Source organism: Enhydra lutris, unplaced genomic scaffold, assembly GCF_002288905.1.
Source record: "Enhydra lutris kenyoni isolate GAN:26980312 unplaced genomic scaffold, ASM228890v2 scaffoldscaffold56, whole genome shotgun sequence".
NCBI lineage: Eukaryota > Metazoa > Chordata > Mammalia > Carnivora > Mustelidae > Enhydra > Enhydra lutris.
This window is the reverse complement of record NW_019154140.1, coordinates 10,485,149-10,502,010: the sequence shown is the minus strand read 5'-3', so window position 1 is coordinate 10,502,010 and position 16,862 is coordinate 10,485,149. Positions and strand designations below refer to the sequence as shown.

The 16,862-nt window shown below is 50.5% G+C and overlaps 1 protein-coding gene across 1 annotated transcript; it reads right to left on the bottom strand.

Annotated features, from left to right (window-relative positions):
• Positions 1–4,080: 4,080 nt before the first annotated feature.
• LOC111157838 (keratin, type II cuticular Hb6) lies at positions 4,081–10,686 on the bottom strand. The gene is made up of 9 exons (XM_022519516.1): positions 10,318–10,686; positions 9,392–9,600; positions 8,545–8,605; positions 7,691–7,786; positions 7,320–7,484; positions 6,939–7,064; positions 6,479–6,699; positions 4,394–4,425; positions 4,081–4,259 (listed from the first exon to the last, which is right to left on the bottom strand). The coding sequence occupies exons 1-9, from the start codon at positions 10,684–10,686 to the stop codon at positions 4,081–4,083; spliced, it is 1,458 nt and encodes a 485-aa protein (XP_022375224.1).
• Between the last annotated feature and the right edge of the window lie 6,176 nt (positions 10,687–16,862).

The window sequence follows — 16,862 nt, the reverse complement described above, 5'->3', positions numbered from 1 at the left end:
GATAGGGACCGTCTTTCCAGTCAGCAAAAGGTTCTCCAATTAAGAAATGGCCTCAGAGCAAAGATCAAACGCAAAGCACTGCTAGTAAACCATGCTCTCAAGTAGAAGTCATATGAAGACCACAGCTGTTAGACCCTTTACTGAGATCTCAGATTTAACTCAGAGTCTCTTAGACTCACTCAGCTAACCAAAGGTATTCTAAGAATCTTAAAGGCAACTTCATAGTTGTCTTTAAGCAGCGATTCCAAGAATCTTCAGTGTTGTCCCAGAGCATAATGACTCACAGCCCAAGGGTGGGAGGAGCCTGTCCCAAAGATATTTATAGGGATAGCTTTTGTCTAACAAAGTCCATTATCATCTGATACACCAAAAACATTTTAAAAAGAATTATAGCAGTTCTCACTAAAAGGAATAGAGATGGTTCAAAATGAAAATGGCCTCTGGGCCCCTGACCACCCACAAACAGGAAGCAGGCTAAGAAAACATGGGTTATTTATCACAAAAAAGAAATAACAACCTTGAAAACGGAACCAAGATCCCAAAGGATAGCGCCAAGAACAGAGGAGAACCACTTCTAGGGAGTAAAAGTGGGCCCCAAAGAAACACACCCACTGCCTCGACCATGGGAAGAGTTAGCCTGCCTGACTGTACTTGGAATTGTTTTGACTCAGTGACTTCTAAATGCTCCCAATTTTTCCTCCCCCTGTGGAAGTGCCTGTTGTGGCTATCCTGTCCCTAACTCGTCATTGCATGACAGGTGTGTGGTGGGCATAAAAACACAGGTCTTCTGAGTGAGGTAAACCATGATGGGTTTACCCGTGGGGGAGCTGCCAAAAAGGAACCAGGTCCCAAGCCTTGTGCATACTTGGATCTGATCCAAATAGTGAGATCCTGAACTTCAAGCTGATATCATGAAGCGATGAAATTCTGAGGTGTTTTGGGAGGGGAGAGCGCATGTTCTTTGGCAGGAGATGCATGAATTGTTGTGGCCAGCAAGGGCACATTTGGACCAACAATCCTTTCCTCTCGGTACGTGAATCCATCAAGAGAAGGAGCCCGATTCTCCTTCTCTGGAATCAGAGTTGGCCCTGTGACAGGTTTAGTCAGGAGAATACGGCAAAAGTGACCTTCTGAGGTCAGGCCTAAAGAGGACTGGCAGGTTCTTCCTCCTTCCTTCATTCTTCTTAGAATGTCCTGAAAAACCTGCCACCAGGTTGTTGAGAAAGTCCAAGCAGCCACGTGAGAGAGGCTCATATGGAAGATAACCAAGTCTCTGTATGCCACTTATCAATTTATTATCTCTGACCTCCAGCTTTATATCCATCATTGCCTGCTCTGTGAAAATTTAGAGGGGCCCTTTAAATGTTTGTCTGCTAACGCAATACTGAGTTTTGTCAGTAGAGGGCGGTGGAGAGATATTGCAGGAGAAAGGGGCTTTCCCTCCTGGTTCCCGTGTCCTCTTGGCAGATTCCTGTAGCACCACCGTTCTCCAGAGCTCAGTTCTTGCATAGTGATCAGCACCATTCTGTGGACAGCAGCCTCTGGTGTCCTTCTTGGGTGGCTTTGAGGTGGTGACATGTATTCATGAGCATCTCTCCCTACCAGCATAGAAGGCAGAACTCCAGCAAGTTCAAAAGGGTAGATTTCCAGCAAGTCCTACCAGTATAGCACTGTTATGTTCTATGAATCTTCGACTAGATCTGGACCTCCGCCACAGGGTGTCCCCTTCCATGGATGCACTTTCTCAGGACTGAGGGTAGGGGCTGTCCCTTCTATCTGCAGCTCCTGGACGCTTTAGATTTCTTGCTTTTCACTAGTCAATCTCTCATCACTCTAATCCCCTGTTATAATTAATAATTCTTTATATTAAACTTTACCTGGTCACTTTATTATCTCCTGGTTAGACCCTGACTGGTATGCCCTGACCAGCGCTCTAGCTGGTCTCCCATGTGAAATAAGCCTGTTTTGGACCTCACAGACACCCTAGCGCCCATACAACATCACAGAAAGTAGAGAAACTTCTCCCTAAGCCCACAGAATCATAACCAATGGAGAAAAACAGGTTTCCCTGCTATCCGAACATAGAGCATTCCTATGAAATATTTCATAAGCTGATATGCCATTAAGTGAAGAAGTGTTTACCATTAATTTATAAGGAAAAATTTTGTGAGCATCCCAGGCTCAAAAAACATCTCCTCTTAGTCTTTTCTGCTACCTTAGGACACATCTTCCTAAGAGCACAGAAAATAAATAGAGAGAAGACACAGACGGTCCCAGAAGCCGTTCAAGGCTCTGGCAGCTCCATGTTGAGATGCTGAGTGTAGTTCCCAGGGAAAGCACTTGGAGGCGCCACTCTCACTGCTGGACTGTGGGGTGTCTCTGTAACAGCGGGCTGCCAAACAGATGCTGACTGCTCTATTGGCTTTTCACCTCTTTTAGTAAAAGGGAAAACCCTCTTTTGATTTCTTTCCATCAATGAAAACGGGTACTACAGTCTGTGTCTTTTGTAAAAACCAAAGTGGTGTAACGCACACTTTCAAAAAGCAGAGGATACCTGTATTGTTTTAAGCCTCTAAATTTTGGAGTAGTTTGTTACAAGCAATAAATATCTGACTACAACCCAGTAGACGCTGTTATTCCATTTACAGATGAAAAATCTAAAGCCGAGTGAGAATTAGCTCCTTGCCCCATTACAGGGGAAGTGAATGGCTGACCCAGCATTCAAACATAGGTTTGTAGTAACAGCACCCTTTTAAATACATAATCTCACTTAGGAAGCCAGAAGGGACCTTAATTATCCAACCTCCTTCACTCCATACCCGAAGAAACTGAAGCTCAGACCAAGGAAGGAGTTGGCCCTAAGTCACACATCTGGGAAATGAGAGGGTCCGGGCTCTGAATTAGAAGCAGCGGACTCCTGACTCTAAGCCCAAGGCCCTTCCTCTCCCCCACATTGCTTGTCTCACACTCTTTCCTTCCATTCTCATCTTCGCACCTTTCCTCATGCTTCTTCCCCTCCAGGTTTGACCCTGGGGGGCAAAAATCACCCTGGTCCAGACTGCCTACAGCATATTTGGTCTTTTCTAGAGACATCTTTGGTTGTCACAATTTGGGGCATCTGGTGGGCAGGGTCCCGTGATGCAGTTAGTGTCCTGCAATGCACAGGACAGCCCCCAACAAAGAAGGCTCCAGCCCAAAACATCAATGCTGTTGAAACTAAGACACCTTGGTCTAGAGAAATCCATGACCACACAAGATCTCCTGCGTCCATGGGTCCTCTTTTGCTTTCCCAAGGCTGAGGTTGCTCAAGGCCAGCAGGACAACACCTACCACCGTGGTCCTAACTGGGGGCGGGGGCGGGGGCGGGGGGGGGGAGTGGGGGGGCGTTCCTGAGGAAATCTGTGGCAGGGACCCCCTATCAGAGGATGGCCCCAGCATTTTCAAGACTCTGAGGCACCAGGCTTGATAAGCTACAATTAGTTTATTGGAAACACAGAATGAAACAAAGGCAAAGAAACAGACTGGCAGTTGAGCCTTGGGCTTTGTCGAAGCCTCTGCAGGCAGCGCTGGAAGGAGGTGCTCTTCCCTTCCACCGCTCATGTCCCTCACAGAGTTTCAGGAAAGCCACCATCATTGTCCCCCACCTAAGTTCCACAGGTAGGAGCGCACTGGCGCATTCCCAGGAAGTGCAGGACAGCGGGGATTCTGGGGCTCGCCCTGTCCCTGCAAGCTGGGGTGAAGGGGTCAGTCAGGACGCACGAATCCAGCGGAAAAAACAGAAGGCAGAAGAAAGGATGAATCCTGAAGACAACAAAGCCACTACTAGGAAAGGCTACGGAGAGAGGCCTAGGGGCCGCCCCAACCTCCCCGGGGCTCAGGGCGCCTGGGGGACGGCACACGGGAGAGGGAGCAGGTAGGGAGGATGCGCAGAGTGCGCACACCTAGCCACCGGCTGGGGGCGGGAGGGGGGGCCGGCAGCTGGCGGTCGTGGAGCGGTGGCGGCGACAGCGGGGCGTTCGGGGTGCGGGAGGTCCTGGCCGGAGGGTGACGCGGCTGCGCGCTGGTGGCGGCGGCGTTCCCCTAGCACTTCTTACAGCTCCCGCCGCAGGTGCTGGCCCCCGAGCACGGGGCGCAGCAGCTAGTGCCCACCACCATGTTGCCGCTGCAGGGGGCGCTGCAGACTCTGCTGGTGACAGCAGGGGCAGCACCGGAGGCGCAGAGATCGCCACAGACGACGCCACCGCGGGAGCTGCTGACGCCTGAATGGGGGACAAAACACATCAGGCGCGGCCACAGCGGGCGGCTCTGGGGTTGGGGGGTGTCAGCCAAACCCGCCCTCCCCCAAGACAGGGGCCCGCCCCAGGTGGAGAAGGGGAAGGCTCCGACTACTTACACACATTCACTGCGCCAACGCCCTCACACAGCCTGTTAAGAAAGGAAAAGAGAGAGGTCGGTGCCGCTGGCCAGCCGCGGAGCCCACGGAGCCAAGGTGAAGGGGAGGACCGTGCCCTCCTCCGGGGCACTTGCTGAGGGGAAGGGGTGGAAAACGGCCCGTCTGGAAGCGGGAGACACAAAGTCCCATGTGCCCCGCCTCCCTCCTTAGCCCTGCAACCTCAGATTTGCCCTGCCTGGCTCGACCTCCCTGCTCTCCGGAGTATCTAGAGACCCCGTGGGCATGGAATCCATGACCCATGTAGGGGCTTAGTGCCTGCCACAAGGCAAGTGCACTTCACACCTGTCGGCTACTGCTATTTCTTTTTTTTTAATATTTTATTTATTTATTTGACAGACAGAGATCACAAGTAGGCAGAGAGGCAGGCAGAGAGAGAGAGGAGGAAGCAGGCTCCCTGCTGAGCAGAGAGCCCGTTGTGAGGCTCCATCCCAGAACCCTGGGATCATGACCCGAGCTGAAGGCAGAGGCTTTAACCCACTGAGCCACCCGCCCCGGCTACTGCTATTTCTGCTGGTTCTGATAGACTTGTAAACACACATTTCGGGGGTGCAGATTTGACTTCCTAAATCTGGCCTAATCGGGGTCACTAAAACCTGGGCTTCAGAAGGGGAAACCTTTCCATCTTGCTTTTTCCCCCGCGCGGGGTAACTAATTGCCTAAAACAATGTTTGTCTCCACAAATAACTTAGAACCCATTTAGAACAGGCTCAGAGACTGTCTCCACGAGTTCCCTCATTTGACAAATGGAGAAACTGAGGCCCAGAGAGAGGAAATACCCAGTGACAGAGGCGGAGCTGTAATTTAGAGCACCTAACTCCACGCAGCAGCCCTCACACCCCTTCCCACACAACACATCTCTGAGGGACGTGAGTCCGTCTGATAGCACTGAGGCGAAGGGTTGAAAGCACCAGCTTCAGACACGAGGACAATCCACAGCCCACATGTACTCATCCCACGCCCGGGGTTCACAGGTAACCTGCACCAAAGCTCCTGAGTTCACCCCAGGGGCCCTATGTGGCATAGGGGTGGGCCGCTCAGTTTCCAGTGCTATCTCCTGGCATCTCTTGAACTTACAAACACAGTCTTGAAAAATTCTTCATTCTGGAGGTCTCCGCTAATGAAACTCCCCAGGCTCAGTGAGCCACAGGGCCTCCGAACTCTCCAAAGCAATTACCTGAGGCTGTGGCAAGTCTCACCATGGGACCATTTTGATTCCAACTATCAAACCTGTGTCCCCATCTCCCCACTGCCCAGAATGCTCCCTGTGGCTCCCTCTGCCTCCTCACCCTGCACTCTCTTCTGCTTAAGAGGAGGGGCTTAGCTTTACACAAGACAAGGGAGGCTCAAGGAGTGAGCATCTGACCAAGCCAGGGTCAACATTCTGGAGGGGTTGTCCTCATAGGAGACCATCAGCTGCCCTCCAGCCATGCATGGGACTGGGTCTTCCCCACCATGTCCAAAACTAGCAATTAGCAAAAATGCTAGAACGGGACACAGGTGCCTCAAGGGACATGTCTCTGTTGCCTGTCTACCCTCAGTCCTACCTGCTGCGATGGCAGACCACTTAGGGGGACCCACAGTAGTTGGAACATATAAGAGTGAGTTGATAAAATTCCCTGTGGAGCCAGTCATTGTGGGATAAATACGAACTGCCAGGGCTGGGCCCATGGCCAGCCTTGAGAAGAGAGCTAGAGCCTGGGTTATGTGCAACAGGGGCCAGGAAGGGGAAAGCACTTCCAGAGGAAGGTGGTTACAAGCCCAGGCTAAGGTCCTCAGAAACAACAATTCCTATGGCCCGACTCCTGGCTCTCAGGGGCAGGTTTCCAAAAGGTTCCAATCCCATTTTAGCACATAGGTGGGCATGACTAACTCAAAGAGGGCTAGAAACATACCGAAAGGACTTACTCATTACCTGGAAATGCAGGATGGGGAGATTTGGAAATGGGAGTCCAGTGATGCCAGGAGGCACATGGCACGCTGGGAACCCAGGCAAGGCTGGGAGAGAAAATAAGCTACAGTACCCACCTCTGCTCCTCGCCTTCCAGCAGCCGCCTGTAGGTGGCGATCTCGATGTCCAGGCCCAGCTTGGAGTTCATCACCTCCTGGTACTCCTTGACCAGGCAGGCCATGTCCTGCTTGGCCTTCTGCAGGGCGGCCTCCAGCTCCGCAAGCTTGCAGCGGGCATCGCTCAGAGCCGTCTCGCCTTGTTGCTCAGCCTGGGTCACTGCAGCCTCCAGCTTGGTGTTCTGGGGACCCAGAGAAGAACAAGGTGGGTTATGGCCTGGGTCTCTCTGTCCATTTCCTGTTTCAACCCTCTTCCAGCTGGGAACACCCCGAGAGCAAACCTCTCCCTTTCATCAGCTGAGTCTCCCCCAGGGACCACAACCAGGGACGCTGATCATGCTGATGGCCTGGAGTATGAATGGTGAGATACACTGGGGACACACATGCCTCTGTGACCTGGGATGCCCCAAGTGACACTTACCTGGCACTTGGCATTCTCAACCTCGGCCGTCAGCCTCTGGATCATGCGGTTGAGCTCGTTGATCTCCTCCTTGGTGCGGCGCAGGGTCTCCCCGTGCCGGATCACCGTGGCCTTCATCTCCTCACACTGGGAGGGAAACAGATGCTCCTGAGGCTCAGGATGCAGTCTCCCACCCACTCAGACACCACAGACCATTGCAGGTTGTACAGTGCTCAGCCTGTGTGACTATACATGGCAGCCCTGCCCAGAATCTATAACCTGAGAGCTGTCTGCTCTTTTGTTACCATCCAAGGGATCAGAATCCATGGACAAAAGAGGCCTCGTTATTAGACACCCGCCTTCCTTCCTACTGCCATGTCTAGGAGGCAGGTGCCTCCTCACCTTGCTGCGGTACCAGGACTCAGCCTCAGCCCGGCTGCGGCTGGCGATGTCGTCGTACTGAGCCTTGATCTCAGCCACAATGCAATCCATGTTCAGGTCCCGGCTGTTGTCCATCTTGACGATCACCGAGGTGTCTGAGATGTGGGCGTTGAGAACGCGGATCTCCTGCAGATTGTGGGGGGTGAGAAGATGGAAGGATCTTATTTACATCCCAGCCTCACTCACCAATCATCCCCGGTCTCCAGACCCTGCTCGCATGACAGGCTCATGGACTACAGTGCCCAACCCAAATCCCTGGCCAACTCTTCATCTAGGCTAGAGCCCCACTTCCAGGCCAGCTGCTTCTTTCTGCCTGGACCACAGCCCCTCACCTCCTCATACAGGCGCCGCAGGAAGTCGATCTCCTCGGTCAGGGCCTCTGCATTGGCCTCCAGGTCTGACTTGCGGAGGTAGGCGCAGTCCACATCCTGGAAAGATGGGGTGTCTTTGAGCGAAGAAGACCCATGGTAGTCATCACTCCAAACTCCTCTCTTCTCCCCCATCCATGGAGGCCAGGGGGAAGGATTCCCAGCATTCCTAATCCCATCTCATCTCCATACCCTTCTGGCCTACCCAGGATGGGCTTCACAACCTCTTGCTCTTCTGAGAATAAACCCCTTTGTGCTTGGAGATGGGCCACCAGCCTCTCCTCCTCTTACAATCCCAGCTCTCTTTTTTACTCTCCCTATTCCAAGAAGCCCATCAGATGGACTCCCTGCTTGGCCACCTCAACCCCTCCCAGGTCTTCCCGCAGTCCTCCCACACTCCACCTGGCCACTCCTGGTTCTGGTCCATCCTCCCCCACACCCTGAGGCTGTACCCCTCCTTTTGGTCAGACTTCCCACAATTATAGACAGGTCACTGTCCCTCAACAAAGAGACTGTAGCTATTCTGCCTCCCTGGGACCCCCAAGAGAGACCACGACCTCTGAAGCAGAACAAGACATCCAGAGGTCAGCCCAGCCATCCCCCTGCCCCAGGGCAGGGTGTTACTGGACATCCCAAGGTTATTGCCCTTCATCAGCAATCTGAATAAGACTTTCATGATCTGATCTCTAGGGTTTCCCATCCCAATGTTGTCAAGTCATGTACCCCACACTGAGGTTGAGACCCTCTGGGTCTCCCCAGGAAGAGTCTGTCATTCCAAGATCCCTGGTGGCTTTGCTTCCAGATCCCATGTTACTCACCTTCTTCAGGGCCACAAATTCATTCTCAGCTGTTGCTCTCAGAGAAACTTCCTCCTCATACCTGAGGCAGAAGAGGACAGAGAAGGAGGTCAGGGAAGGGCAGGTCTCCCCAGAGGCCGTCACCACTTCATATCAGTGATATCAGGAACTTTCCAGCAGCTGGGACCCCCACAGCTCTGCTGGATCCTTTCTTTCTGATTGGATCTGGAAGATGTCTGGGATTCTCTCTCCACTTTGAACTGAGGGGTCTAGAGAGCCTATGTCCGGGACCCCATAGTCCATTCCCAAAGCTGCCATGAGGTCCCCTCAGGACCCAAATAATGACTCAGCATACAGGCCCGGGCTAGGATTGCACAGCAGCTCCACTGGGACACTGTGGCACCAGTATCCCTCCCATGGGTGTCCATCCTAGCACAGGCTGGGGGCCTATCCCACCCATTACTCACCTGCACTCAGTACCCTAGGCAGCGGGACACCCAGAGCCCCAGGGCCCATCAGCCTCAAGGGACCAGATACTCAGGTATTATAGGCGGGAACTGAAAGGTCAGCGGAAAAAGGCCTGAAGCCTGCAGAAGCCCCCTGTCCCCTGCCCACTGGGCCCAAAGTGGGCCTCCAAGAAGGGAAGACCAAAGTTGGAGAGACATGTGTGCTGGGGGAGTCCTGGGTTGGCATTCAGGCAGGCCTCTGGGCACCAGTGGCACAGATGATAAGATCCTTCTGCACACTACCATCCCCTCCCCGGCCGGCATGGGCACTGGCCCTTCTGGAAAATTCTTCTTAAGCCTATCCAATGGGCTCCAAGTCAAGTCCATTTCCTGTGCCCAACGTTGCTCCCAGCCACACTCACTTCTTCTTGTAGCCCTCCAGCACCTCCTGCACGTGGTTGAGCTCCGATGCCAGCCTCCCGCTGTCGGCCTCCACGCACTCAGCCTCCCGCCTCAGCGTCTCGATGTAGCCCTCGAACAGGGGCTCCAGGTTGCTCTCGCAGCACTTGCGGTTCTGGTAGAACTGCCACTTGGTCTCCAGCAGCTTGTTCTGCTGCTCCAGGAAGCGCACCTGCGTTCAGGGTGGTAGGAGCTTGTCAGGTGGCTCCTGGTGTCCCAAGGCCAGTTTGGGGGTGGGCCCGACTGCTTTAGGGTAAAGTCCCAAGCCTGCAGCTCAGCAGAGATTTGGCAGAGAAGGGCAGTGGGAGACAAGGTGACTTCCGGCCTTCCTGACTGTCATGCGTGTCTGCAGTGTCCAATGCAGGGATGGGAGCCAGGGTTGGGGAAGGTCAGTCCCTGCTCTCACGGAAATGGACTGATCTGGACCTGGTGAGTCCAGGTGGCATGTGGGCTGAAGCCAGCCAGAGGTGTCTATTTTGCCTCTGAATCCGTGCCCAGCCTGGGTCCTGAGCATGGGTGGAGTACAGGAAGGGTGTGGCTCAGGACACCTACCTAGAGGATACCCCTGTGGTCCTCTTCCTAGTTCTTCTGTTCATTCTTGTGTCTGTGTGTGCAGACTGCCCTCTTGCTCTGGCCTGACAGTTCCAAGCCTGTCCCTGTCTCTGTGGGGACCTGCCTGAGTGGAGGTCTCCTGTACTAGCAACACTGTGAAATCAGGAACCTCTGCTCTACGTACTGTTGTCTTTGGTCCACATGGACCCTGGGTGTGCATCCCTCTCCTCCATCAGACTGGGAGCTCCCCTGGGCCACATGTCTCCTGACCTCAACCCTCCTGAGTGCCTAGCCCAGGACCCAGAGGTTCAGGAAGGGTGTGATCAAGGGCACCCACCTTGTCGATGAAGGCAGCAAACCTGCTGTTGAGGCACTTGATCTGCTCCTTCTCCTCATGCTTCACGCACTGAGCATTGGGGTCGATCTCTAGGTTGAGGGGCGTGAGGAGGCTCTCGTTGACAGACACGCTGGTGATGCAGGGTGGGCTGGGTCCACACACGCCTCCGGAGCGGTAGCCGAAGCTGCGGCCACAGGAGCCAGCGCGGAAGCCCCCGCAGACGCTGTGGCTGCCAAAGCCCCCAGTGAGGCCACGGTAGCAGGAGACTCCGCGGTAGGGGGCAGCTGTGATGCAGCAGCGGCCTGGCCGGGGCCCGCAGGCAGACATGCAGCTGAAGGAGGGGCCAGCACAGTAAGATCCACAAGTCATGGTGTTTCTTGGGGCAAGGGAAGCTCTGAGGAGGGAGTCGTACTAATGGAAGGCACAGTGGCTGAAGTGTCTGTGTGTCGGACATCTTTGGGCCTTTTATATATACGGAGAGCCTAATGCGTCCATGGATTAGGGGCAATTAGATGTTTTTATTGGCTTGGGTTGTTTAGCTGCCTTGGCTCCTCCCTTAATGTGCTTAATTGGGGGCCAGATGTGGCCAAATATTTATGGCCTTTTACCCTAAAATCCACAATGTTTATCTTCAAAAGCCCAGCTCACCTCCCCCACACGCTCCCCACAGGCTCTCCCATACACATGTGGCGGAACTCAGGGATTCGAGGATGGGGGGAAGCAATGACTCATTAGAATGGAGGGAAGAGAAAGGCGGGGCTAGGGCTCCTCTACCGGCCCAATTTAAGACGTTTATGCTGCTGTCCGTGGTGCTGATAGTACCAGCCTTGGGACCCTGGGAGACTATGAGATTAACAGATGATTTGAAACGGGGTGTGCCTGATGGTTTCCCACACACCCTTAGCGCATTTCTCCACCGCCAAAGCTCCAACACCCCACACCTGCCCAAAACCCTCACCCACACCTATCAACATACTCTTTCTTTATGACTCTCCCTCTCTCTCTCTTTGTCTCACACACACACATACACACACGCCATGCATTCACATACTGGCCCTCCCACCCACAATCTCACACACACATACTCACCTTCTCATGTGCATTCTCACCTACCTTGATTTGCACACAGACCAGTCCCTAGGCGAACTTATTAGACAGTCCTGGACAGCCTATGCTGAGAAGAGGCATTCCCTTCCTAAGACTCTTCCATGGGGCCTAAGGGGGCACATAGTGGTTTCACTGGCTTCAGGAATGCCCAGCTTGGGTGCCTAGGTGGCTCAGTTGGTTGAGCTACTGCCTTCAGCTCATGATCCTGGAGTCCCGGGATTGAGTCCTGTTTCGGGCTCCCTGCTTAGTGGAGAGTCTGCTTTTCCCTCTGACCCTCTTCCCTCTCAAGCTCTCTCTCTCATTCTCTCTCTCAAATAAATAAGTAAAATTTTTTAAAAAAAAAGGAATGCCCAACTATTTCCAACAAGGCCCCAAGAAAAGATAGCATGTCTGGATTTCATCTCAAACGTCCACTTTCTTCCTGGGTCCAGAAAGCTTGGAGTAGACACTACTGTTATGAGTCTGGATAGCATTTAGCTCAGAATACAATATAGACAGAGAATAGAGATAGATACAGAATACATTTAGCTCAGAATAAAGCTAGATAGAGCCATGAGGAAGGTATCCTGCCCCTTGCCACCACCTCCCCCTACCTCAGATCTGTGCCGTTTCCTGCGCTATACCAATCCTATAACCCCCTTCCCTTTACAGCAATCTGTCAGTAACCTTGGCAGATGTCAAAAGAGATCACAGACCCATATGGGTGTGTGCCACCCGTAGTGTGTATAGTGTGGGCCTTGAACTCAAAAGGTTGGATGGGAGTCTGCCATGAATAGCTCTGTGTGATATGAGGGCAAGGCACTTCATTCCTTTGGGAAGTATATTAAGTCTTTCCTTTGGGAAAATTACAGAGATGTCCACATGCTCAGTAAACTCCAGAGCGCAGTGCAGATGTTCTTTGTTCAAATAATTAAGAAGCTGTGGTGCTTTTTTAAAAAATTTTCTTTTTCAGAGTTCACATTGATTTTTTTTTTATTTGACAGACAGAGATCACAAGTAGGCAGAGAGGCAGGCAGAGAGAGATGGGGAAGCAGGCTCCCCGCTGAGCAGAGAGCCTGATGCGGGGCTCAATCCCAGGACCCTTGGATCATGACCTGAGCCAAAGGCAGAGGCTTTAACCCATTGAGCCACCCAGGTGCCCCTCACATTGAATTTTTAAAATTTTTAAATTTTTAATATTTTAAAATATTTTTTAAAAATTTTAAAGACTTTATTTACTTCTTTGAAAGAAAGAGAGAGCACATGAGAGAGAGAGTGCACTCACAAGCAAGGGGTAGGGGTAGAGGGAGAAGCAGACTCCTGACTGAGCAGGAACCCCCACGTGGGATTTGATCTCAGGATCCTGGGATCATGAACTGAGCTGAAAGCTCAACCGACTGAACCACCCAAGCACCCAGAAGAAAACAGAATTTTAATGAAATAGATTAAAACAAAATCAAGTAGAGTAGAATAGAAAATAGAATAGAGTGCATTATATGTAGTAAAAATAAGATACCATTTCCTTTTTGTTTCAATTGTATGTGGTATGTGTGTATGTGTGTACCTTGTCACTACACAAAATTATTTCTTAATATGATTGAGAATAAAAAAGTTTAAATACACAGCATATCAGTTAAGAACACAGACCCAGATTCCAAACTGCCTAGTTTCAAAGTCCAGCCCTGCCACTTTCTAGCTATGTAATCGCAGATAATTACTTAACCTCTCTGTACCTCATGTCATGATTTATAAAATGAGGATAATAGTATCCACCTCATAAAGTTGTTGTAAGGATTAAAAGACTTAATCCGTGTAAAGCACTTAGAACAGAGCCTGACACACTCTAATTATGTAATCATATTAGTAGTTGTTATTGCTGCTAATGCTGCTGCTGTAGATATACCAGTAGGTTTGATGGAATATACCTACCCACATTCCTAAACCACCTATGTAAAACTCCCATTGATGGTGTCTATCTAAAAGGACTAGTAAAAGGATTAGATTAAATACATGGATAATGCTTAACACAGTACCCGGGACGTAGCAAGTGCTCAGGAAATGCTATGTACTTTTATTCTACCATGGGGTCAGTCTAAGGAACAGGGAGGACCTGAGACCTTTGGCCATGGTCACTTCTTGTATCCTGGAAAAGAATCCAAAACCAAATGTCCCTCCTTCAATCCCCACTCTAGCCCAACAGTCCCCAGGGAAGGTCCAGTGATATCTCTCCTCTTAGGCAAAGGGAAAATGTCACCAGTCCTTGGACAACTGCACTACTGGATAAAAAGAGAAACTTGGACAGTCCAAAAAGTCTGTTATCTATTAATAATTCATAAATTTGTATTTCTTCTTTGGCCTTAACAGACCACCAGAAATCTTCAAGCATTAATCAATGACATACTCATTTTTCTTGCTTTTTGCCTGATCCTAAAACCTCCTGATTTGTCAGTAGCCCAAGGATATCACGAAGTTGAAGGCAGGGGATATGCCATCCATCCAGGTACAATGGAACTCCAAAGAGAACAAGAGAAGTCAGATTTCACTACAGCTGGACAGGTGGAAGTTGGAATTGAGGAGAACTTCCCAGAAGGAGAGCAGGTAGTCATTGTTTCCTAAAGGAACTTGCATTATGCCTCCCATTTAGGGAAGCTTTATGTAAGAGGGAAAATTGTTTATTCTGGAGCAGCCACCATGTTTTCGGAAACAGGGTAAATGAAAAAACCTTCAGCAATGAACCCTCACAGCCTGGAGGAGGTGCAGAGTTTGAACCTAATTAGTGGGATGGACTTCACCCACTGACTCAGACTGACTTAGACTGACTCAGAACAAAAAAAAAAACAAAAACAAAAACAAAAACAAAAACAAAAACAAAAAACAAAAAAAACCTTGCTGATCTGGGGTTACAACCTCCTTTTTTAGCCTAAGTGGATCTTGGTTCAAGGGACACCCGAAAAGAAGGGGCAAATCTGGTGGTTTTAACATTAGGAAGCTCTTGTTCACACCTCCCTTCAGTCCATCCTTCTCCTGTGAAGAATGTTATAAGGCAGATTCCCCCAAATGGGTGGTGGGTTAGATGAGATAACATCTTGTTGGGGAATTCAGTGATTATGTGATGGCTATATCCCTGCCATATGCTGAAGCCTGTCTTAATTTTGGAAAAAGGGAGGAAGGTGCTAAAAGGAGGAAGGAGACACAGATTCTGGAACTCCCAATCTGACAGGGAAGACAGACCCACATTCATGAGAAAGTCCAGACGTCTGAAGAGGGCTGCTTTTCAGTTATATCATCAGTTGCTCAGGAATGCAGTGCCTTCTGATAGTGCCCATTCTGGGGTGATGTAGAATGCAACTAATCTGATGGGAAAGGTAAGAAAGGCTCCCTGGAAAGGGTGAGAACAGACATCTGTAATGAAGTAGGTGGGGCAGTATTGGTGAAAAGGTGTGCACAGAGGTATTTCAGAGAGTGGACAGTAGGGAAACCTGAGCACCCTTGCAGGAGAGGCTGGAACTGTGAGATGTTGTGATAGTGGAGAACCAGTTGAGGCAGGGACCTCAGAGGCAGGGAGTATTGTCTCTGGGATTCTGTTTCAAAGCTACAGGGTGGGAGGAAGCCTGTGGACTCTATATTTGAGGGTACCAAAACATCTACACACTAGGCTTGCAGGTATCCAAAGGACTGTGCCCTTTCTAACCTTGCAGCTCATGCTTTCTATTCACAGAAAGCAGATGCAGGGCAGGTTTCAGTGAGGGGAGTTGATGGGAGAAGGAGAGGCTATTTATAGAACACTCAGGCTGTTGAGGGAGTTGACCCTAGGCCAGCTAACAGGCAGGACAACTAGATTCATGAGTTGAGAGATCCAAGTCAGAGCCCAGCCTCCTCAGCCAAGACAGCCTGGGACAGTGGCCAATTAAGCATGAGAATTCACCAGAGGAAGGAGGGGCCAAAGGCCTTTGTGGGTAGCCTGGGGGAAGAAGGGAAGTGGATGAAGACTGACTCAGAAGCTCTGCCTTTGGCGAGGTCCATCCCACTAATCAGGTTCAAATTCTGCACCTCCTCCAGGCTGTGAGGGTTCATTGCTGAAAAGCCGAAGCCAAGATTGCCCACCTCTTCAGATATGTCCATACCTTGCCCTCAGTGCTGCCATCCCCCCCCCCCCCATCAACCTCCTTTTCCTGTTCTTCCACCCCTGGAGTGTCCCCCCACCATTCTCCCATGGGTCTTCTAGTTTTTCCTCCATTCTCCTCCACTTCCCTCCCCTTCCCGCCATCTCCCCCAATCTCCCCTCCCTTCCGTTCTCTTTGCCCCTCCCCCAGATGGTCTTTGTCCTTCCAAATAGCTCTAGAGAGTACTAGTCTAAGACCAAGCATCTTCTCCCTTTTTTTTCCCTAGAAATCTACCTCCCATCCACTTCTCTTTTTCCTTCCTCAGTCCTGCCCTCAGTTTCTACTTTTCCCATGGCCTTCAGGATTCTTGGTCTTGTTGGCTGGCTTTCCCTACCACTCCTGTCATCATTCAGGTCAAGGACTTCACTTTGGTCAAGGAAACATCTACTCACTTCATCCCTCCTTCAGGCCTCAGCCAGGAATGTCTCCCTACCCAGCCCCCACTCCCAGGAATGGCTGCCCTCTGGTCTGCTTCATCTGATCATCACCCCAACCTACCAGAAAGCTTTGCACAATTAACCACCAAGCTTTGATGGCTCCATTACTCAGCATTTAATATACAGTCGGTATTCATTTTATTCATTCAACAAATATTTATTGAGCACCTACTATGTGCCAAGCCCTTGGAATATATCCATGAACCAAACATTTGCGTTCATTGGTATGTTGTGAGGTTTGTATTTTTTGTTCACAATCTAGGTGTGCGTGTCCAGCTTTTCTCTTATAACTGGATGCTTACCACAAATAAGGATGAGCTCCCCTCCACACTCTGGTCCTGAACCCTGAGAGCACTGTAAAGGGCCATGAAGAGGATGGGGGGGGGGCTGTTAGTGAGAGTGTGTGTTAACATGCTATATATAAACACTATCTACTGTGTGATACTTCTAATGATGGCAGATGGTGGATAGATAGGAGTGCAATGAGATAAACTCATCCCTTCCACTGGGATCAAACACACCAGCAGACTCTGAGCACCAGATTTGCCACTAGCTATACAACCTACAAAACTTTTAACCTTCTAGGCCTCAGTGTCCTCACCTGACACCTGCCTCAGAGGCTAATTATAAAAATTAAAATTAATGCATGTTGGGCAATTAACATAGTATCTAGTATGAAGAAAGATTATGTTTTTTAAATTTAGAAGAATTCTCATAAAATGGTTTTCTACACTGAGCGTATATTACTTGCATAATTTTTTTTAAATAACCACACACCCTAGAAAAAGTCTTGTGCAAATATACCTGAAGACATGGAAAAGAATGCTCATGACAACTCTGTTCATAATACAAACTCTAG

Bases quoted from the DNA above. Each gene is read 5' to 3' on its own strand.
- LOC111157838 (XM_022519516.1), bottom strand. From the start codon at position 10,686: ATGACTTGTGGATCTTACTGTGCTGGCCCCTCCTTCAGCTGCATGTCT. The intron at 9,601-10,317 runs GTGGGTGCCCTT...CCCTGAACGCAG, and splicing joins TTGCTGCCTTCATCGACAAG to GTGCGCTTCCTGGAGCAGCA. The intron at 7,065-7,319 runs GTGAGGAGGCAC...TTTCCCTCCCAG, and splicing joins AGTCCTGGTACCGCAGCAAG to TGTGAGGAGATGAAGGCCAC.